Source organism: Tinamus guttatus, unplaced genomic scaffold (assembly GCF_059628265.1).
Source record: "Tinamus guttatus ecotype Peru unplaced genomic scaffold, ASM5962826v1 Tinamus_guttatus_pri_ptg000077l, whole genome shotgun sequence".
Taxonomy (NCBI): domain Eukaryota; kingdom Metazoa; phylum Chordata; class Aves; order Tinamiformes; family Tinamidae; genus Tinamus; species Tinamus guttatus.
In genome coordinates this window covers 459402-483430 of record NW_028288611.1, presented here as the reverse complement: position 1 = coordinate 483430, position 24029 = coordinate 459402, and the positions used below count along the sequence as shown (strand labels likewise).

Here is a 24029-nt window from a genome sequence, read left to right as displayed (position 1 = left end):
CAGTCAAAGATTAAATAACAGTTTATTCATTTGGATTTTGGATTAACTGTCCTCTTAACAACATCTCCTTGTCATACGCATAAAAGATGAAATTTTGCATCTCTTTCTGTCAGCTTTTGTGTGCTGTCATTGCACTTGAACACAAAAACTAACGCCCACAAAAGTGGGCATTTGTTCCTCTTACCACTTTGACGCTTTCCTGAGTATTGTGAGTACATAAAAAAACTTATCAAGCCCAACAGTAGGGTGGACGTGTTCCGGATGGGCTTGGGATTCAGCAATAATCACGCAGAACAAGGTGACTACATCAAGCATTTATTCAGGTGAAAGCACATAAAAGAAGCAAAGTATGGATAACTACTCACGAGGTGATGCCTGCCAGCGGGATACTGGACCGAAACATCCTCTCGAGCTGGCAGATCAGAGAGAGAGAGCGAGTTGCTGACCGGCTCCCGTGTAGACAGCGTAGGCCTCAGAGTTAGGAGTTTCTCCTTCCCCTCTGCTCTCTCTGCACTGTCCTCTCTATGCCTGGTGCATCCTGGCACGTAGGGTCAGTACGGCCCAGGAGGCAGGCCAGGGGGCGGACAAACTCCGCCTCGAGTTGCGTAACTCTTTCCCCCCTGCCCCGAGTGCGCGGGTGCCCAGTTTCTCTGGGTTCCCGTACACTACTGTGACCTCCGCTCCCGTGTCCACCAAGGCATGAACCGTTTGTCTATTTTGTTCTGACCAATAAATGGCACATGTAACGAACGGTCGATCGTCTCGGCGAGCGATGTTACATTGGAACCCTTCGGACACTGGAGCTTGGCCACCCCCCTCTTCTTGTTTCAGGCATCCAAGCCCCTCCTGAGGGGGAGAAACTGGTTCCAGCTCTTCCTTGGGTCTGAATCTTAACACTGTCTGCTCTAAATCCTTCCATGCGTGCACCACCTGTGATCTATCAGCCTTGGACATTATTCCTGAGTGTTGCTTCGCAGCCTAGACCGCACAGACATTATATCGGCGTGCTAGTTGGCATAATACTTCTGTTGGTTTCCCATCAATTTCCTGTTTATCAACACCCTTCTGTAAAAGGGGATGGAAGAGCCGAGCTCGCTCCCTGGATTCCGACCCTGTGTTCCCACTCGACCCTTTTTTTTCTCACTGCTGCCTTTTCCATCCACCTCTAACGCCAATCCTGGAAGGTCCCCTATCTGTTGCAACTTTTCAATTACGTTCTCAATAGGGTTTCCTTGTTCTGACATCAGAACTGGAATTAGATAAGGGCACCACGCTCCTGGACATCCCTCCAACAGCTTGTTTCGCATCTCAGGTAACAACAGCTGTTGCAGATAAAGCTCCGGACTTCCCAATTCTATAGCAATCTTCATGGCCTCTGCCTTAAGCATCTGGTATGCTTGTCTTATAGTTACCCAGGAGGAGCTGGATGGGGGCCAATCCCCATCATTAGTGTGGCAGTAAGCGAGACCCTCGGCTACCACAGCCATAAGACTCTTGCCGCTTCCGTCCACTCTTTGCAGGGTGGACTGTACATACATGTCATTAGTTAACCCCAAAAACCTCGAGGCATCGACATTGTCAGTTATCGCTGAATCAGCCCCTTCTTCCATTAATCTTACCATCCAGGACTGTGGTTTCTAGCAGTGACAAATATGGAACCTAACATTGACCATCTCATTAGCCAAAAGCAGGCCCATAGTTCACATTGAAATATTATTTGTTTTTGTTGATTACAATTGTTCTTCATTTTAAATATTGCATTCTTTTTCCTGTTGTTTGTGCACTACTACAAATAAAATATGTGCAGTGTGCATAGGAATTCGTTCACTTTTTTCCAAACTATAGTCCGGCCCCCGACAGTGTCTGAGGGACATTGAACCGGCCCCCTATTTAAAAAGTTTGAGAACCGCTCTGCTATAGGAAATCCTGGGTGTTAAGGGGATGGCCAGTTTCACTGTGCCCAATGGGGTTGTGAAACGGAATCCTCCTGGGGGCATCATGACCCTTTCATAAGAATAGAGCGGGGTCTGAAGGGTAAATGCAGTATACCCAAAACCTGCCAACTGATCCTTTTTAAACCCCAGTATTGGGGCGGATACGGGCAGGACGTGGGGGCTACGGCTGTATGTCCACGGGCCTGACCCAGGGGTCTCCCTAACAGTACAGAAGCATTCCCCTACTTTTGAGAAAGATTGCTGGCTATGCCTAGTTCCGAGACCCCCTTACTATATAGACGTAGCTACTGAAGGAGTACCTGTTCCCAGGAAGCACTCAGACAAGTGTACATGGAATCACCCCAGATTGACCCTTGGGGATGTGCAGGGAGCAGGACTATGCTTGATCGCTGCAGGGTGAAAGATACCCCCTTTGTACCAGAAAAATTGTAACCGAACATTAAGAGTTAATGTTACGAGAACCAGGTATTATGAGGCCCCGACAGGGGCGTGGTGGGCCTGCATGAGTGGGCTGACTGACTGTGTAAACACCCAGCAACTTGAATCCCCAGGTAAAGGGCCTGATTTCTATGTATTAGTGTATGTTCTACCCCAAGTGTATTTGTATGATGAGGATAACGGAAGAGCCCACCTGAGCTACATTGAACACCATCATGGGAGAGAGAAAAGAGCTGCCCCTATCTTAATTCCATTACTGGTTGGGACAGGAATAGCTGGCTCCACCGCAGTCGGGGCTTCTGTATTAATCACTCAAAAACAGGGATTGCAGGACTTAAGCTCACGTGTAGCCCAAGATACGGGATATATGGAAGAGACAGTGGGAAGATTGGAAAATCAAGTAGACTCTTTAGCTGAAGTAGTCCTCCAAAATAGAAGGGGACTAGACCTTCTCTTTATGAAGCGAGAAGGCCTATGTGTAGCTCTTGGAGAAACATGCTGCTTTTATGCAAATCAGTCAGGAGTCATTAGGGAAACATTAGCCATGGTGCGCAGAAATCTAAAAGAAAAATATTACCACGGGACACAAGAACAGAATCTGTTCCAGTCGTGGTATAACTGGTCCCCATGGCTCACCACCCTAATGTCTGCAATAGCTGGTCCCATAATATTAATTCTTATTTTTATGATCATTATCCCTTGCATCTTAAAATGCATCCACACTCATATCGCTAGTACAATTTCAGAGGCAAAAATAATGGTCACGAGGACGTATTATAACCCACTCCCAGGAGAAGAGTATTACCTCAACGGTTTGAGGTAGGGGACAACAGCCAGTGGGGAAATGTAGGACCCTGTGCAAAGAGGGGCCATGTAAGAGGTTAATAAGGTTGAGGTGACTAGGTACCTAATTTCGCTATCTGCTTCTGTGAACATAGCTTGCTACTTATGCTGAGTCACCCTGCTCTTGCTGCAACCATGAGATAAGATATCACCCGTGAAGAACTGGTAACTGCAAATAACGTATGAAGGAGTTGCAGCTGTCTATAAAAACACAAACTTTTCCTAAGACGGCACGGATCTCAGGCAAACTGTAAGAGGTCCGCCACCGGCTGGCTACTAAAAGCTTGCTTTTCAACCCACCAGGTTGAGTGTGCGGGTGATTATTGAGATTACGGACTAACATTTCCAGTCAGTTTCTTGCAAAAGTAGCAGCCTTTTATTCAGATCTCTCCCTTCTGTGTACCTGTCAGCACTTTCCCAGCATTCTTGATCCAACCATTTTGAAAAATACAGAGAGACAGGCAGATGCTTTCCTTCAGACACCAGCATAAGTATATTACACTATCAAACTGACCTTTTCCTTTTTAAAAGGAGAACGCTGAACCTGACAACCACTCCGCTGCTAAATGTCAATACCTAGCCGTAAGATTTGTCAGACAGACTACCAAGACTGCGTCATATTCCTGATGCTCTAGACAACCCCAGGACTTTGGACAGTTTGGTCGGTTGCCTAGCTGAGGCACAAACATGGTCTCATTTCAAAAGTCTGGTAAGTCATGATGAATTATAACCTGGAGGTCACATGGTGATTTAAAATGGAATAGTCAAGATATTATTGAAGGATATTTATTATGCATCGTACAGGATGCTCTTAAAGCAAGGACTGTTTTCTTGACACCAAGTTTAATCGAAACAACAAAATCAATAAAAAAAAATCCACACCTTGTCTAACAAATATAACTGGCAGCACCAACAAGCTTTTGATATTTAGATATGATCCCTGTATAGGCTATGACGTTCAAAACCTAAAAGCAACATTATTTTCTGGACTATGACTAGATTGTACGGCTGTCCCACGTTCAGTTTTGTGGAAACTTTTGTTTCTGATTCTTTGAATGAATTCAAGGGTCACAGCAAGAATTTTTTCCCCCCATCTATGAAGAATTATCCCAGCATTTTCTTAGGTTTTAACCTCTAGTCCCAAAACCTCTAGGACATCAGATCTGTTACACAGCTTACTACTTATTTTACTTTTAGATTAAAGACACAATAATGTAAAGGATGATCTTCCTATATTTCGAAGATTTCTTTACCTCTGTTTAGGAAGTGTCAGAAACTATGAAATATTTGAATACTGGTTCATTCATAAAAACACAGCTGATGCTCACAGCGGCAAAGGTTCCATTCCAGATTCTGGTGGACACATTCACAAAATACTCCCCCTTCAACACAAGCTCTTCCAGTCTGCACGTGATGGTGCTGCACTTTGCATTCTTACAGTTCTTCCAGTGAAAACAGCAGAGAGAAGTAGTATGCATTAAAAAATACATCCTTAACAAATTTTCTTTTAATAATCAGATTTTTTACCCTGGCCTTTGTGTGCACATGAAGCAAGTGTTTGCAAGTGGTGAACAAGCACTCTCCTTCCCTCTGTGGTAGATGCAGTATGTTTGGAAAATCACAGAGGCTCCACTCCTGTGGAGGTAGCAAAGGCACCGTTCACCTCCCCAGCGCGTCCCGCGGGCACAGCAATGGGCTTGTAGCGATCAGACCTGTGCCCCCGTCCTGCACTAGTGCTCATCCTCACTCACCAGTTCTTTGGAAGCTCTGAAGTTCTCCTTCTTAAAAGATGCAGAATAAGGTCTTTTTCCTATTTGCAGTAGGTTTACCCGAGCTTGACACGTAACACCTCTGGCCTAAAAAGATAGAAGGAATTAAATTAGATAACATCATACTCAAGAGTTTACAGTATCTCATCACAGTAATATATATTTTTGCAACCAGATGTTGACAGTCAATGCTGACTGTCAGGGTCTAGATTGTGAATTATACATAACTGGATACTTTTGGAATATAAGAGACTGAACATGTTTTAGGGCAGAATTACAAAATTAAACTGCTCTTATGGTAATTTGTTTATCCTAGGATGACCTGAGAGTTTTGTCCTAATCTAAAAATTTCATTTGTACTATACTCTTCCCAGGGACTTGGAAAAGGACCCAGGTGAAGAGTTTCAGGGTCATATGAAAAGTCAGCTGTGGACTGTAAGGATAATCCACTTGTTGTGCCAGTACTAGAGAAGTTTCTTGATCATGCTCCCCTTTTCCTTTTGAAATGGGAAGAGAAGAAAGGCAGAGATTCAGACAATCTCTGCCATTCTGTGAAGGAAATAGTTGATGCATACGGTGCTGGTTAACCCCCCACAAAACACAGCAGTTTATGTATCCAGTTCTTCACCTGATCTGTGCTGACTGCAGTTATATACATCAGTGGGTTGTCTTTGTTGGTCAGTTCTGGGAGACAGAGTTTTACAGACACCATTTTTACTGGAATACTTCCTGTTGTTACCTGCAAAGCAAATAAATCATGATTAATTGAGGTAGTTATTCTCACATAAGCAAGAATTATTTTGGATAGCAAGAAAATCATAAATCCAGGATGAATAAGAAAGAATGGGATTCCTTTTGCAACGGTCTTTTTTGTATTAGAACACTTACTGAAGTAGCAATTACATTATACCAATACTACAGCAAAAATTACAGTATATTGTTTCAGCTCCCAGGCTATTTCCTTACCAAGCTCTTATTAATTGCATGAAATCCTCTTTTGAAAACCAAGTATTCTGCCATAGCCAAAATGCTTATTATTTAGGTGTCCCTGCTGGAGCAGGGGGGTTGGACTAGACAATCTCTAGAGGTCCCTTCCAACTTCAACCATTCTGTGATTCTGTGATTTAGTCATTTAGCATACCATCTACATGAAATTTAAAAGGGACCTAATTAAAATCCTCCTCCTCCTTCCCCCTCCCCCTATTGTTTTGGAACCAACATTTTTATGGGTTATATAATAAACGCTGCATCAAGCCTGGTTCTTTCCTCTGGTTTGAGCTTTCAACCCTTAGTCAAACTTCAAATTTAAGAGTCTAAGCCTGAGAAGATTTATTTTTATATATCAAGTTAGCAGAAAACAAATATGCACTGTGATTAGCTGGCCTCAAGTTAAGCATTAACCATCCCATAAAGATGTAACCAGTGCAGGACCAATCCCTCTCCCCCTCCACTCATAGATAGGAAGTACAAATTTCATCCTTAAGCTCGTAAAGACTGTGAGTGTCTATCCCTAAGCGGCTCAGCTTTTTGGCTGACTCGTAAAGCATCAAAAAAAGACAGTGAAATCAGGATTTTTTTAAAATTGCTTTTGCCACCAGAAGGAGGTAAGGCAGCTTCTCAAACTTAAACCAGAAACTTCTACTAACCTTAACTGAAAAGTTGAATGCAGGGCCAATTTCTCCAAAATTATTCACAGTGGAAGGAATGCTACAATCAGAGTACACCGTAGAAGTTGATGTTAGCAAACCTAGTTAACAACCGTAAAACAACACATTTCAACTTGGCAGCCACTGCAAAAACATATGCAACTGGATGCATTTTGGTTTGCTGTAAGGCACTTATAAACAGAGGTCAGAAACACAATCAAAAGAAAAATCAGTCACTTGTAATGCTTTCTGAATTTTATACAGCTGCTTAGGAAAACAGGCTGCATAGCGAAGCCCAGAGCCCGAGCGAGGCCGCCCACGAGGCCTGGCAGGGCTGGGGCTCGGCGCAGCCTGCTGCACCGCTCCGTGCCTCAGCGCGGTACTGCAAGCTGCGCTCTGGGCCACGGCTACTCGCTGCTTGCCGGGCTCTCCTCCCCACCAAGAGCCCATGGGGAACCCTGGGCGTAAGGCCACATGCCACAGCCTGACTTGTTTCTGCAGTGCCTGGGTGCTGAAACACACACAGCACCCTGGTTGGCTGCATGGTGCAGAGCGTGTGGCCCCCTGTATCCTCTGGGCTGCTTTCCGTCTTGTTGATGCTTTTTTCTGCTCCAAATTTCCGACGTAATGCGAGGGCTGTTGCAAGCCACCACGGCATGCAGCTGAGGATGTGTAGTGGAAGGATGTAGCAGAAGGGTCTGTGGATGCTGGCGGGGGCACAGCCAGCAGAACAGTGCTCAAAGCAACACAAGTGCCTCAGTGTGGCACTACACATCCATACCACTCCTTGTGAGCCAGCCCTGAACTGCTTCTGGTTTTTATCCTAGAGGAGGCTAATTTGAGCAGTCAAAAACCAAGCCAGGGAGCGAGTGGACAGCCATGACTCAAGTATGTCAAGCCTTCTTGCAGCACAAGGCACAAATACCCCTTATTTATCCCTCCCCACTTAATCCAAGTAACATCCGTGCATTCCACTGCAAGTCAACACACGCCCTCTCACAGAGCTATTCCTGATCAATCAGTATTCCTCTATACTGCATCTGAGATCATTTTCAATTCTCCATGTTTTCTCCCATGGGAAAAAACAGAAAGGGCCTCCTTACAAGAACTTCCAGAAGAGCCATTTGAAACACTTTTTGCTTCCTCACTGCTCAAAACTCCAGTCCTACCCGGATGCATCATCAGCGTCCTTGTCCCTGCTGCAGTCATTCGCAAGACTGACTCACAACTTTTGTCCTGGGAACTTACAGTGGGAGAGTCTCCCTATAAAAGTCTCTCTTTAGGAAGACAACACAGTTTTCTCAACATTTATCTTTTAAAAAGTTGCCTCTTTGGCTAAATTATCAGCCTCGAAGGAACCATGAGAAGCTGAGTTCTTTATCTCCAGATAGATATTTCCTAAGTGGAGTACAAGGTCAAGGACAAATGATCCTAGACAACCATTTTAAATTGTACTTTGGCTTAATATGTATTCCCCTTAGTTCTTTTAAGCTGACTCATCTCCAGAAATCCAGGTCCTTTTGTGGCTGAAGTGGTTCCTTCATGTCTTGACCTGTGTATGAAATTCCATTTTCTCGTACTGCAGGAGATGCATCTGAATTCTAAATGTTGTTTTTCTTTGAGTAACTCTTATATATTCCTTGCCTGGCCTTTTCTGAAGCAATGAGCTTATATTGGTGTTTCTCAACTAATTAGATTTGCAGATTCAAATGTGCATCATCTAGTTTTCCTAGGGGGCTGCTGTGACAGCTGCCATCTAGAAACTTCCGTATCTCTACTAACCTTAAGTTACTACATTGTCACTGCTAACTTAAGTAACAAACACTACTTCTGCTGAATCTCATGCAACTTTCTCAGTGAACTGAAAGAACTTGTGTTGCTGACCCAAATATACACTTGTCAGCAACTGAAACAATCTGAAAAATGCTACAGCACTCCAGAATTGGTGCACCGGGGTGATGTGAATCCAGGGCCTCAGAATATTTTGGAACAGCTGCTGCAAAAACAGGTTATTGAACTCAACATCAACACTGGGGTCCACATTCCAATGCAGGTCACTGCATACAGCCTAAAGTTTCATGTGATTATAGTAATCTTTGAATATTAATTTCCCAAACTCATTGTTGTTGTTCATTTTTAAGCAGGTTCCTCTTTTTACATCCAACAATTATGCTTCCGTTTCTGTCATTCTTTGAATAATTGCTGTTCATCTTCTACCAGTTTCGCTTTATAAATTTTGGAATGCTTTGGCATTTCTTCCCCAACAGTTGGTGACCAAGTGCATGAAATGTAACTACACATAGTTTATCCTAGAAATTCAATAATTTAGAAGGATAAACAAGTCCCTTCTTTGATGAAGCCGAAAATAACATATGTTACCTGAGAGTCAAACCAGTGTATTTTTGTTTCAGTTCTAATTTAGCTAAACTGAAATTACTCGTTTGGGATAGTAACAGACTGATTACTCCTCCAATACATCCCAAATGACTGATAAAATTCAAGGACTGAAGAGATTTCTAGGGCATGAAATGAAGGCCCAGTCTGATGGGGATTTTTGTCTCTTCCCTCCCTGCCTCTCCTTACAAAATGCCCCTCTCAGGCATAATGGACCTCTCAAGGCAGCAGTTTAGTCAGAACATTCAAGGGGATGAGAAGATGATGCTAGAAGGCAAAGGAGTAAGTGTGAGCCAGAGACTGCAGGAAGGGTGAGAAAGTTTGTTCTTTTCTGTTCACTTGAGCTTCAGATTTCATCTAAATTCAGTACATTTTGGCCTAGAGATCCATTTATAGCATATATTAAAATATAGTATATATTAATTATATTATCAAAACCACAATTACTGTTTTTTGTTGTTGTAGCCTCCATTCATGTGAGCATTTCATCCCCTGTAGCAATTATACGTATGGATCCATAATTGCTTCATACACATTTTGTAATTCTTTAAATGTAAGAAGAAATGTATTGGAAGAACATAAATTTCTCCTGGTACTGATGAAAAGGGAATTTTTTATGACAAAAAAATGCATTATTTTTCAGTGGTCTTTCAGAGGCTGTTCCTATATTTACATACCTTATAAAAATGCCTTTTCTCTTCTTCTGCAGAATGTCATGTTTTTATTCCTTTTGGCAAGTTCCTTATTGCTCCAATTGACTATGTTAGAGTCTGGAAGTCTGTTGCTGTTCTGCCCAAAAGGAATAAGAGATTAAGTTCCCTAAAACCATGGATATCATGAGATTTATGCTATATATGACAAAAAGGATATATGATCCATGCTAGGGCTGTGCGGGCCACCCCATCCTCTCAAGACAAGCATATTTCCTTGCAGGGATTACATTCGCAGAGCAAGCTCTGGGCTCAGTCAGCAGTAGGAACTTGACTGCAATTCAGTTCAGGTCCCTGGAGACTGCAACGTGCTGAGCAGTGACTTGCAGCCTCTGCTCCCAGCCCTTCACTCCCAGAGTTACAAAGCTCAGTTGCATCTGGGAGTTCGGGCATTTTCCAGAGGCAGGGAAAAGCGCGTTTCATGAGCATTGCCCCCTTACTCTGGTAAAGATCACTAAAAGTCATCCCTTAGAGTTAGGTTCTTTTAATGTCTCTGAAAAGCAAAGGGAATTCAACCACAGCTAAATCTAAGAAATCCTCACCAGCAGTAAATGCAGATGGTGGTGTGGGGGGTAGAATACAATGCTTATTTAAACACGCTAGCTCTACCTGTTGTCCTGTTCAGAAAACAGGGTAACTGATTTGGCAAATTACTGTCGATTGAGCTGTGCCAGTTTGACAAAAGACTTCAGTCTCATTGCTCTGCAAAAGAAAGACAGAAAAGTCATTTTAATGCCAACTTCTGATAAAACAGACAGGAAATCCTCAGGTTTGTATCTTCAACAGGGCATCTATTACATTAAGGAGCAGGTCAAGCAGGTGTAGATAGCAGCTCCTGGAGATGCACCCGATGGGGCTACAGCGAGATGAGTGAAAGGTGGGAAAGGCCCAATGCTGTGCAATTTCTTGTGGGCTGTTATGAACTTGTGAGATTGTTTGCTGGACAGTCAGCATTGCAGATCACATCGTATTAACTGTTATAGTTTTTTTTCTTACAGCATTTTTATAAAACTGCTCCTATTTACAAAACCTGACACAGTTAAGCACTCTCAGTACTAAGAGTTAAGTACTGAGAGTTAGAGTACTCAGAGTACTTACAGTACTTCAAAAGTACTTAGAGACTGAGAGTTAAGTACTATAGAAATTAATGTGCAGTTAAAGTACCTTTGTAGGAAAAATTTACAGTGCATAGGAGCTTATATACCACTTTACAGAATATTTAGCATGTCATCATCTCACACCAAAGGAAAGAAAACCTCAAAGGCTATAACCAGTTATCATCACGCTGAAAAGAATTTGTTAGAACATACTGTCTTTTGATAAAATACAGCCCTATGAATTCATGAATTATGTCCCCCCGACGCACACGTTCTCAGCTAATGCCTTTTCTGCTTTGAGGTAGGCACATTTGGGGGCAAAAGCTCTCCTTGCATGCTTCTAAGCGAAAGGGGAGGAAAACCCTAGCTCCAGTGTGGTCTTTTGGCATGAATGGAATGAATAATTCTGCTGTGCAACAAGAAGGGGAGGTAGAGGGGCATGCACCCTCAGCGTTGTGCGGAGCACTTCTGCCAGCTCATTGTTAGGAAAATACTGCTCTTGGATGGTGATGAATGCTCCTATTCCCCCTTCCTTCAATATAGCGATTGCTCTGGAGTTCACCCTTAGTACTATCATGCACCTCTCCAGTAACAGCCTGACAAAATAGGCCAAACGCTGAGTCTGGATTTCATCCTACATGAATTATCTGGGAGCAACAGTTCAGATTAAAGATTTACTGCACTCCCCAAAATAGTCTGCAAAATGCCTTTCTTTTCCTTTTCTAAGACAAAAATTCATTAGAAGACTATATTCTGGTATAGCGATATAAGAAATCACTTCAACCTGATTAACTGTCTAGTTGGAATACATGGCCTTGGCCGTAACACTGTTTCTAGATCCAAAGTCTGTGCTTTAAAGCTATATCCATGCTGCATGTTTGATTTATCATATATGAATCCCCTCTGGCACAGCAACCGCATTCAGATGTTGGGAGTCAAGCAGAAGACGTGGATGCCAAATTCTAAAGTAAGGAAAAGATGACTGAAATACTGAGGTGAGGTCGAGCTCAATGAATGGCCAGCTTTTATGCTGAGTTGACAGTATCTCTCCTTGACTTAAATAAACTGATATACTGAACGGAATAATTTTGGTATTTGAAGAAATAAATTGGGAGAGTTGTGTATACACTTTCTCCTTTTCTGGGATAGGCCCTACTAGAAAGAAAAAAAGCATTTTCTCTAAGAAACTGGAAAAGTAGTGGCAATAATACAATTAGGGTGGGTATTTCCACATACTGGTAAAGAAGATGAAGCAAAAAACAAGTTGTCTGAAAAGGTAGCCTGGATTCTGGTGTTATATGCATTTTCCTTTTTATTTCTCAGTTTCACATTGAATGTCAGCCTTCTATTTTTGCTGCTTACAATAAACTGATATTTGTTGTTGGAAAATAAAGTTCAGTGTTGTAAACAGAGATACTAGAACACCTGTGGAACATGAAAATGTTGACTGTAGCCACCAAAAATAGCAAGCAAAGCACAATCTGCTTTGTAAATTCTATGCACCTAGATCCTCTATTGTCAAAGAGTTTAGAAATAAGAAATTCTGTGATTGTATTTCTTAAAATTGAAGGAAATTAATGTTTTTTTTTTAAATGAAGGCTCTTGATTATGTACCATTAAAATAATAGTACTGAATTTACAAAGGTTCCACCATAGCAGAAACATTGGCATAGCGTGGGCAGCTGGGTAGGATGGCACCTCTAGGAAGAGCAGCCATATTGCTTTCCATACTGCAAATATGCACATATATTTGTGTACTGATCAGGAAAATGTGCTGCCCACGCAGCTGATCGCTACTCCCGAGAGGCACAGGCCTCTGTGGGCATCCTGACTGCTCCCTGGGAGGGATGGAAATGGCCACTGCAGGGGCTGTTGCTTCTCCCAGGGCTCTCTCCTTCACAACAGCAGCCAGACAGACATTATAGCTCCGAATGATTGCTGTGTCCTCAATCCTAAGGGACCAAAATCCGAATTTGTCTACATTGATGAAAATCCTGTGCTTATACACAGGATTGCCAGTACACTTGTACTCCTGACATACCTCTTTTTACCTGATTATGACAGAAATACCATTTCTATTCCCCTTCCCCACCTCCACCTGCTAATTTGAAGTAGGCATTGAAATGGAAAGACATTTTCAAGCACAATTCATCCCGAGTCCACAGACAAGCCAACTTTTGAAAACTAACAGAATGACCAACCCCAACAATTCCATTTATTCATCTCTTACCTATCATCTGCCTTCTGTTGAACCTTAAGGACAAGATCACAGATACAAAGTTCATCTTCACCACAGTCTTTAATAAAAGGAATCTATGAAAAACAAAAATATTTCCTGAATGATAGGTCTCAGCCTTAAGACACTACAGTCTGTAGATAATTTTAAACTAAGTAGCATGTTACTATGTCAGATGATCTAGATGGAATGTTCGTGATCATGACAAATACAACGCAGTTGAAGGGACTGCCTCTCTTTTATTGACTCATTTACTGTATGTTAAATTAACTTTAATTCCTTCATCTTTGCCATCAAGTAGGAGTTCCCATGAATGATAGCCCATGAATTGACCCCAACGAACATGCTTTTTATGCCATGCTGACTCGTGGATGTGACTAAGTATGTGTGTGTGAGCAAGGCCATGCAATATAGACAGAAGCATAAATGGAACAAGGAAATACTCTCAGGCATGTGTTTCATGTACTTCTTTGGTGCTTGTGAGGTGCCACGTTACATATCCGTGTATAGCCATTTGTTTTTCAATAGGAAGACTATATACTTACACTATAGGCCACCGATGCAGGAGAATATATATCAAGAACAGGACTGGAGCCAGGATTTGCAAGATCAATGTCAATGCGCAAAGTGAGCAAATTCACTGCATGAGAAGGTTCCTGTAAAACATGTGTTCAGATGACAGCTGGCAGCATAGCAAAGTATAACTTCAGTACTTCTATTGTAAATTGATAATATATAGCAAAATAATGTTTAATGTACTGTAAACAGGAAACAACACTGAATAGTCTCATTTCTCTAAAAAAAAAAAAAAAAAGAAAGAAAAAAAAGAGTCTTGTAAGATTACCTCTTTTGGCAATGCTAATCCTTTTTTAGTGTCATTTCTATGATAAAAGTCTTTTTTCAAGCATTCTTAGAAATGCTATTCATCACAATTACTTCTAACACTAGGAAACATACAGATTCTCTGAGGCTACAGAAGCTGGTGCTCAAAACCAACCATCAGGTCATTTCCATTCTCACCTGGTTGCATAAGTCAAATTTTCATTCCACTCTGCATTACTATCACAGACAGTAGCTAGGCCTCTGAACAACACTAAAAGAGAATATATTTCATGTCTCCTCTCTTTCTGGTTGAATTCTCTTCTAGTACTACCGTTCATGGCTCCACAACGACACAAAATGTAATCAACAAGTTCAAGACACTGCGATACTATTCAGGAATGCAGTGCCAAAAAAAAAAAAAAAAAAAAAAAAAAAAAGGACGTTTCAAAGGGAGAGAAGTAAAATTATACCTATTTATTAATCTGCATGATTTGTACAAATTGTAAAGCAAAGCAGGAACTAACTGCAGGACTCTGACTTTGTAATTACCTAACATAGCATCATGGACACAGTTGACAGCTCTCTGGGCTGCATTTGGTTTTCAGTTCTGGAGAAAGATGGAGTTCTGATTCTTTTCATGTTTATTTTTTCCAAACACAACCTGTACCTACCATGGGCTACTATGAAGTTAGCAGAAGTATAAAATTTTTTAGCCTGAGATGAACTTTTGCATGAAATTTTTAGTTCTTAAGGAAGAATCTACTCAGAGTGAAATTAAAAACTACTGAAACTGTGGTCTCTGTGTTAGGTCAGACCTGAAGCACATAATTACAGTGACCTCTGTCCTAAAAAAAAAAAAAAAAAAAAGTCACGAACACAGTTCTCCTCACGACGTACCACAAGATCCCTCTGCATGTACCGTTCATTATTTTCTTTGAATAATCCTCTAGAAGTCACTCTAGAGGAGTGGAGATCAGCATCCAATGTTGCGTTGTATCTTATAGCTGCAAGAACAACAGTATTTTTACTAGAGTCTGACTGCCAGTCATCTCACTACTATATTATTCTATACTACAGAATGGCCAAACTTTCCAAACCACCCTAAGTATTTTACTTTTTCTGTAGCTCACTTAACACAGAACATTCTCAAAATGATAAAGTTTTCTCTTGCATTTTCCAAAGCAGTTAAACAGGTTTAAATCCTGAAGTAAGTTCTCATCCACAGAGAGCACATTAAATGGCAATCAATCCAACCTGCACTGCAGATGCCTGAGCCTGTAACTTGGGCAAGGAACCAGTCAGCAGGGCCAGGATTATACTAGATAAAGAGGCCTTACAACCACATCCTTGAATTCTAAGGAGACTATAAAGAATCTGCATCTTCTCTTCAATCACATAATAATTCCTGTCTTCTCTTCATATTATGACAAATACACTGTGGACATTCATTGTTATTTTATAGCTAACAACTGTGAATTCCTAAAGGCGCTGTATGTTGCACTGAAGCAGTCCAGTGTTACCAAAGCTGTGCACATTTAACTAAACAGCTTAATGAGTGGCCAATGTTAGCCTCAGAAATATTTGGTGCTTTCATGTCCTCGGAGAAAAAAGAGCTTCTCCCCAGTGACATCTGGGGTGAGTTTATGGAAATTATTTTTTTGTTGAGAAGTGTGCCGTCTGCTGTTGTTGAATCCAGCAGTTCTCTCCCCAGGAGTGGCATCTTTCAGGGATATCCAGTTACCCTTCCTAAAGTTTCTTGTGGTCAAGAGAGCCAAAGAAAAACTATGGAACTTGGTGAGCAAAAGATGAAGAAGAATTAGTTTCTCACTAGTGATATTTCCTGGGGTTTGTGGGACAGTGAGGATATAGTGCTCCTGAATATTATTAATCCCTCAGTTTTCAAAGATTAATGAGATAGTGATGACAGTGAGTCATACTGATGAAGTCAAGTCAGAAATACTTTCCCAAGCATTTAAATTTTATACTGATTACTCCTGTTCTTGATAATCAATTCAGTATCAGAATTTCTGCTACCCATTTGAATAATGGTTTTTTGAAGAAATTAATATAAAACATGCCATTGAAATAATCTTACCCACTTGATTATTTCTCTTAGCAGGTCTAAATGTAGCCTCGAAACATATTTTGGCAGTTATTTCCATGTTCTTGTTCAGTAGACTGATTTTCTCAGGTTTAAATGAGGCAATTATGGACACATTTGCAATGCTTCGTGACCTGAAAAATATTTTAAAAAGACTATGTGTGATTTTTAAAAGGACCAGTTAACTTAGAAATGGTTTTCTAAGGTATATCTCTAAATGCAACATTAATTATTATGGCTCCCCATGTAAACATTTTTAATGCTACTGATGGATTTTTTTTTTCCTTTACATGTAACTACATTTGTTATATGATAACTTTCAATACTTACAATAAATCATTTATCATGTCAAATCAATGGATAATCGGTAACTTCATTCTAATGCCCTAACCCTTTTCTTAAGATAACAGAAAATGAAGCTGTTGCCTTTTTTCCCTCCCTCCAACAAATAACCTTCTTAGGTTCCTTCAGGGAAGTCACTGAGTTTCTCTGGAAAGGCAAAGAAATACTATTCTTAATTGATAGTGTACTTTTTCAGAAAAACAACTTTCATGTAATTAATCAAGATTTAGAAGAATAGTTGCAAAGGAACCTTGCATGTAAACACAAACACTTCAATCAAAAGTGAAACCCATTAATCTGACCAAGTGCTGGAGTGAAAGCAAAAAATGAGCATCCTCATTAATCAAATAGACATAAATGCTGGTATTCTAAGCAGCATAATTTTCTTTAATGCAATTACCACAAGCACCTGCAGGAGTTCTGCTGCGGGTCAAAGGTCCAAACTGACCATTTTTAATAACCTTGTTTTATTAAATAAAGTAGCAACTTGGTAATGTTTTTCCTGTTACAATGGGAGCCTCAGGCGAGGATAAGGGTGACAGATAGGAAAGCAAGCTGTGCTTTAATTTAGCTCCACATGGAAGTAGTGGAAAACACACAGCGCGGGGAGCACAGGGTTTAGGTTTTGTGAAGCCTTTCTTCCTTTGTTTGTGAAACTACTCAAATTGCTCTGGCAAAAACGCAAACCCACATGCCAGAAGAAAAGTGGGTGTTTCTTGCCAGAGCTGGGTGCCAGCACTCATTCACTGCTCTGTGACCTTACCCTGCAGGACAAGTTGCTCACACAGATGAGTCTGTTGACTAGCAAAGGTTATGCAGGCTATGGGAGAAGTGTTTTCACTGGCGGTGCTGCACACAGGAGACCCAGCTCGCAGAATTATAGCTTGGCTGTTACATGACCAGCTGTGACAAGTAGTCCCAAGCAAGCAACTCTGACCGCAGCAGCCCCACGTGACTGTGTGGTGGCCACTGGCGGCTTCTCCTAGCCCTCTCCTCCCTGCAGGATCTCATGCCAGCTCCGCCACCACCTTGCTTCACCCCACTCTCTCCTGTGCTGAAAGGGGCTCTCTGGGGCTTGACAAAACATGCTTAAAAGCAATTTAGCCCAACACTGTTTTTCAACCAGCTACAATAATAGCATTTAGACAATAACTGTTGGCTTTGAACACATAGATGGGAAAGAGCTTTTTGGTTTGTTTGTTTTGCTGTTTAATTAACTAAATGCATCTGAAATATGAAGTGCTGCCTTTCCAAAAGGGTTTACTAACCAAAGTAGAACCACATTTCCTTCAGCACCAACTGATACGTCAGTAATGCCATCATCATCTAAGTCTCTATGGCCATCTACTGATCTTCCAAAGAACTGGAGCCGTTGTCCAAAAGCAGGATCTGATCCTAAAATTTTCTGGAAAAAGAGAGTTTGATTACTGAGCTGACACAAGAGTGCTTGAGCTTTTAGATAGCAGCTCAACCAATGGATTTTTGTATATATTTTCTGTATATGGAATGTACTGCTTAAGGAAAATACTTTTGCAGATGTTTTCTCAATTTTAAGCAGTTTACTACTATTACATGTAATACTGTATATTTATATTTTACAGAGCTGATAATTATTTAATCTTCTTTGTAGTACATCAGACCTAAAAATAACAGCTTGTTCAAAATGTGCAGGTAATTAGTTCACTTCATACACAGGTACCAAAAAATATATAAATGGGCTCAGATGAAGCATCCTGCAAGTCATTTTTTTCTATACACTTCAGCTGTAAGAATCATAAAATCATTCAGGATATGCTGACAGCTGAAGTAAAGAGAAGGGCAAAACGTGAAATTAGTCATGAGAATAACCATATTCCTTTAAGAGAGTGAAATAGTAGCTGATAAAAAACACAGCAAATCCTTCAGTTTTCCTCTAGCAGATCTGAAGGCACTGAGCACAGCATTAGGCAAGTTATTTACCTGAGAATATTTGGTATATATAGTCTTTTGGTATCCACTGTAAATATAAATTGCTCCAGAGTTTTGGCTCTCCAGCGGCGCACCTATTACAACATCATTAAAGCCATCTAAATCAATGTCTGCAAGCGTTGCAATCGCTGATCCAAAGTGAGAATTCTCCAACCCTTGTGGACCTTCCAAGAGTTCTTGTTGATGCAAAATCCCCTTTGGGAAAGAAAAATGAAGAAAAAAAATACCACTGTCACTGCAGAAAAATAGACATAGGAACAGTATCTCTGTGCATTGTTTTTTGTTTTTGTGTTTTTTCTAATACGTTCTCCTTGGACTCTCAACCCCAAATTCCTTCCCCATTGTATTGCCCATTCAGTTTGCATTATATCTCAGAATCTTGGCAAATATTACACACCAAAATTAAAGCATGCTATGCAAAGCTGCAGTAACAGCAAATATAACCATATGTATGAAGCTTAAATGCTGCTCTCATTGTCCTCATCTGACTGTTCTGAAAATTTCACAATACATTGAAAAATACAGTTTCCAGTTTTGGATTACCAGTTTTTATGCAGAGGGAATGGAAGTTATGTAACTGGACATAATTCTTTGAAATAGAAATGGAATTTCCTAACTGAACTAATGCAAAAAATGTGTCCAAATGTTAAACTCCTGACCTCTCTAGTGCCAATGAGAGAAGAAAGGTTGGAGAACTGTAGAGTTAAATAGCCACGTTTACTTAAGCTTAAATTCAGCAAATACCTTTCTCATCCTTAACCTCGCTCATCACACTATTTAAAATTTTAGAAATATCAGCCAAGCTATTAATTCAAAATGACTAGAAAAGTATAATTTGCACAATGTGGCAAGTTATACAAATACATATTAAAAAATCCTTATTTTTAACATTTCATTTTAAATAATTTTAAATATACATTTAACAAAGACTGCTCATAGATATAAGGAGAGTCATCTTGTTCAGTTTCCAAAACAAGGGGGAAGAATCCTTTCATTTTTCTTTTCTTCTGTATTTTGTGCCCAATGATACAGTCACAATGACTGATGTCTGTTGCCAACAGTTCAGCTTCTGGTACTTCTCTCTACCCTGAACTTCTCCAAATTGCCCAGTTTTATGTAGCTTTAGGATAATCTAACACTGCACTGTGTCCTTCCTCTCTACTTATTTCTTTGCAGTTACCTAGTAGAAATGCCATGTTCTTTTTTCTCTGATTAACTGCAGGTATTCATTTACTTCACTTATTCAGACATCTGTGATTGTCTGTGAGACTGTTTAAAGGTGCCATAATGTTAATACAAATATTATGAAAACCTGCTTACCAGGTCTGAATAAAACTCACACATCAGATAAAATAACATGGCCTTGCTGACAAAAGCAGCAACATGAGTAAAAGCAACCATTTAGCGTGAAAGTCTGCTAGCAGAAAAGCATTTATTAGTGCTGTTTCTGGAATACTCCTAGGTGTTGAACGGATTTGCCAAAATCAACTGGCAAACAATCAATTAGAAAGCCTTAAGCTAAGCTTTCCAGAAAAGTGGTCAACACTGGGTTACATTTGCATACAGTGTCTAAGCATAATGCCTAAACCCTAACCAAACTTTTAGTTATGTCTATGTTGCTAAATAAAAGGGACCTAGACCAGCAGACAACTGATCACTAATACTGCTTAGCTACCAGCTTTGTTAGTGGCTCCATTCTGAACTGCTCCAGCTGGCTTATTCCCACATTATACACACAAGTGGTTCTGGGGAGAAGTCGCTTGTTTCTAGGAAGAAGGGAGGAGACTGCACTGGGAAGGTCTCTGTCCAGAGGCCTCTAACCCCGTCCCATGTAGTCTTTGCACCATTTGCCCCTAAGATCCATCCCCAGCCAGAGCACATGTTCTGTTTCTCAATATAAAAAGACCACTCACTTTTTAAGCACTTTGAACTAGGGAAAAAAAAATAATACATGGGGTCTTAGGGTCACATGCCCATAACCTGGGGCCCAGGAGAGATCTGGGGCCAAGGTTTGTGGTATAGATGTGGTCAATCTGCTTTGGAAGCAGACAGACATCATTCTCTGGTCTTCCGATTTAACAGAACAGACAAGGCTGGTAAATACTATTGCAGTTTGAACTTCCTTGGCAAGACTTCAGTCCAGGGGACAACAGCAAGCCCCTTCAGCTGCTAAGGAAAACACCTGGACTCGTACCCAATCCCAGCACCACAGTAGTTTCATTCCTACCTTTGTTATGGAAAACATGTACACTCTTCCTTCCTCTTTCTTCAGGTCATTCATAAACATTGGTGCACCTACGAGCAGCACATCTGTAACAGAATCTCTGTTAATGTCCACTGAACACACCACACTGCCAAAGTAGGAGCCAATCTGAAATCAATAATAAGAGAGTCATGTTTGTATATGGACTTTGTAACAGTTCTGTCAGAGAAAGTGCACATAGGATTCTATATGCTTTACAAGAAAATAGGAATTTTCAGAACAAATGCATTGCTATTTACTCCTGTCCTGACCTCTGTGAACTTGAACAGAATGTACTTGCCTGCTCGCCTCTCTGGGACTGCACAATGGTGATATTACCATGGCTGTCAACATCATAAACCACAACTCTGCCAGTATAGTTGGATCTTGGTACACCAGCAACAAAATAGACAGAGTTTTGAGTTGAGAGAACAGCAACAGAATAACCTAGGGGAAGAAGCCAAAATATAACAGGTGTGAGAGAGAATTAGCTACAAGTTGTCAGTTCATTATCCACAAAAGCTGAAAGGATGAATCAACCTGGTGTATTAGTGGCAGAGGGTAATACTTCTATACCATAGCTAAGTAGCCACGCATGCATCAAACGTTCTTCCAGAGAGAAGACTGATAGACAGATCGAGTTGAAGCAGGTTTACAGAATAGCACAGACAGTAGTCTAGCCTATTCAGTCCAAAGCACACCGCAAAAATGTCATGCTTGTGAGGGAGACAGGAAAAGTGAAGAAGTGAAGAGAAACATAAGCCCAGCTTTTGAGCCAGTCTTCAAACCCAAGAGGAAGGCCTGACTTCTACAAAGCTCTCGGTGCATTTTCCCACAGCACACAAAACCACAGCCCAGTTCTCTGGCTGAATACAATTGGCTATATTAAAAGCTTGTCAGCTGAAGGGCTTATATTGATTGAGCTTCTTTGAACATTTTAATCCTCATCCCCAGTATTATAACACTATTTGCTTTCAAGAAACATCATTTAACATCTGCAAATATTTTAAACATGAGTTAGCACTCTAAAGCTAGTATTACTACATATTTTACATTTCTGTGATTTTAGCACAGTTCGTTTATTTTAACAGAAGAAACAAAAAACCTTTCTAAAACCTACAGTTAAACTGAAGAACCACATCCCATCTTTAGGCAGGCTGCCATACAAAGTGCAGGCATAAAACACTACAGGTTGCAGAGCTGAATGGGGGCCACGCTAGCAAGCTGGGCAGAGCGTTTTAGCTTGGGCTCCCCACTCATACGGAGAGCTGGTGAGTGAGGCAGAAGGAGATGGAACAGAAATGAAGAAATAGCAATGGAGTGCCCTGAGGAGTAAGAAAAGACAATGACATTGTTTGCGCCAAAAAAAAAAAAAAAAATCAGGGACAAAACTCCGGAAAGTTCCTGGTGGAGAAGTATTGATAGGAAATGATTGAACATTTTAAGTCATTCTTGATGTGGGAAGAACGAAAATTCAAAGGTATTACACAAACAAAAGAACTAGAACCAATTAGACTGGGTTTATTTTTACTTTGTGTCAGGTGGAAGTACTACTAAGTCATACAAAAAGGGTACATATTAATGGGAATACATTTCATTAAAAAACTTCAGGGATAAGAAAGCTAAACTTGTGCTATTCAGAGATGAACTGCCAGAGCAAGCAGATTGTACTTTTACAGAGAAGATTTAACCCTATATGGAAGATAAATGAACAGAGAAGACAAGCTGTCTTGCTTTATTGGGTCACAAAAACATATGTAGGAAAGTAAATGGGGGTTACAAATAAGACTTCGGTTAAACTGCAGCAGTATTCCTAAAATTATAAACGGAACTGGAAAAGGTCAGGAAAAGAAAGAGTGCAGATGAAACTGTGATACCAAATCAATCAACTTCTGATCTGCATGTATTTGGGGAAGTAAATAAAGAGTATGAAAATTAAAAGTACACATAAATAAATAAATAAATAGACATTTCATTTAGTGATTGACCAGTATATAAAATCTTTTCAGATGCAAAAATCTTGTTTCCCAAATCTGCTCTTAATAGGAACTTGGCCAGAACAGCATTCTTTACTATCTTGAAAGATATCTGATACCTTTCAAGATTTATATTTCAGCTCTTTACCTAGATATGAGCTATGATTTCTGTCCTGTAGAATTTTCTCCAATACATGACTTGGAAAGGTGGTCACTTTGTTTGAAGCCTCCTGAACTACTTTTCCACTCCAGTCGTAAGCCCCAACAGCACCCAACAGCAGAACATCCTTAAAAACAGAAAATAAATTCAACGTTTTAGAAGTGCCTATTTAAAAAAAAAAAGTGTGGAGGAAGTTGAAGTTACCATAGATATATAACACTGAGTTTCAGCTAGTGCAATAGTCCAATTACTGCAAACTGTTGACTGGAGTACTTTATAGTGTTGCAATCTCTGTCCTGGAATTTACTACCCTATTAGGTGGAGTTATTACTTTTTTACAATAAGATAAGTATCTTTTTTTTTTTTTTTTTTTTTTTTTTTAGCTCCCAGGCGCTCCCAGGCGCGCTCTCTCTCTCTCTCTCTCTTGTGGGCGTTAGTTTTTGTGTTCAAGTGCAATGACAGCACACAAAAGCTGACAGAAAGAGATGCAAAATTTCATCTTTTATGCGTATGGCAAGGAGATGTTGTTAAGAGGACAGTTAATCCAAAATCCAAATGAATAAACTGTTATTTAATCTTTGACTGGCTTCCAAAGGAAAGAAAAGAATTTGTATTATTACAGGTCCGTGGTAGAGAAGGGCACGCTCCCACTTCCTCCAGGGACCTGCCTTTGCGGTAAAACTGATACCAGGGAGCTGGTGGAGTCAGGAGAGATGGCTTCACCAGTTCCCACCGGGCCATGTTTGACCCCTTCTGGTGTGGGTGGGGATAAAGGGTCATCCTGGACAGGACCACTGTGTTGATTCGGCACCACAGGGGGGCTTTGTGCTTCTTGGGGGTTATAGGGTGGTAAAATCGGATCTTTGGGTGGCTCCTGGAGGACAGGGAATTTTGGCACGGATGGCGCAGATGGAATGGGGGGCTTCTCTCCCCCCATTCTCATTGCTAGTACTTTGTGCCCGTTTCCGCATTTTTACCATACACATTTGTAGCCAAATGGGGGGTTCTTTTAGGATATCATTCCACGGAACGATATAAGGAATCTTATCGGGGTGGCCAGGATCCCCCATAACGATAAAAAGTACTCTTTGAACTACATCGGGGTCGAAAGACCCCTCGGGAGGCCAACCCACTCCAAAAGTGGGAAAGAAAAAAAAAGAACGAAAAAAAAAAGGAAGAAAGAAGGAAACTGTGTTGTTATTTCATTTTCTTCTGTATCATCTAAGTATTCAACACTTACTTACAAAACAATAAAATGACTTTCATTCATATTACCAAACTGCTTATCAGATTATATTCCTATACAATGTACCATTCAAATAGTAAAAGG

General features: G+C 40.7%; 1 protein-coding gene and 1 long non-coding RNA gene across 2 annotated transcripts in view; both read right to left on the bottom strand.

Moving 5' to 3' along the window:
* LOC104580247 (integrin alpha-2-like) overlaps nucleotides 1-23636 on the bottom strand; it is a 46219-nt gene extending 22583 nt beyond the window's left edge. The window contains exons 1-12 of the mRNA XM_088519941.1: nucleotides 23423-23636; nucleotides 22688-22864; nucleotides 20865-21010; nucleotides 20549-20692; nucleotides 18313-18516; nucleotides 17622-17758; nucleotides 16006-16145; nucleotides 14783-14914; nucleotides 6652-6752; nucleotides 5634-5744; nucleotides 4988-5092; nucleotides 4565-4678 (exon numbers count right to left, since the gene is read on the bottom strand). Coding sequence (XP_088376067.1) covers nucleotides 4565-4678; nucleotides 4988-5092; nucleotides 5634-5744; nucleotides 6652-6752; nucleotides 14783-14914; nucleotides 16006-16145; nucleotides 17622-17758; nucleotides 18313-18516; nucleotides 20549-20692; nucleotides 20865-21010; nucleotides 22688-22864; nucleotides 23423-23636 — 1725 coding nt within the window. The remainder of the gene's footprint in view (nucleotides 1-4564; nucleotides 4679-4987; nucleotides 5093-5633; nucleotides 5745-6651; nucleotides 6753-14782; nucleotides 14915-16005; nucleotides 16146-17621; nucleotides 17759-18312; nucleotides 18517-20548; nucleotides 20693-20864; nucleotides 21011-22687; nucleotides 22865-23422) is intronic.
* LOC148595683 (uncharacterized) lies at nucleotides 13123-13896 on the bottom strand. The gene is made up of 2 exons (XR_015913105.1): nucleotides 13634-13896; nucleotides 13123-13165 (listed from the first exon to the last, which is right to left on the bottom strand). It is a non-coding gene; the product is annotated as an uncharacterized LOC148595683 (long non-coding RNA).
* Nucleotides 23637-24029: the final 393 nt, after the last annotated feature.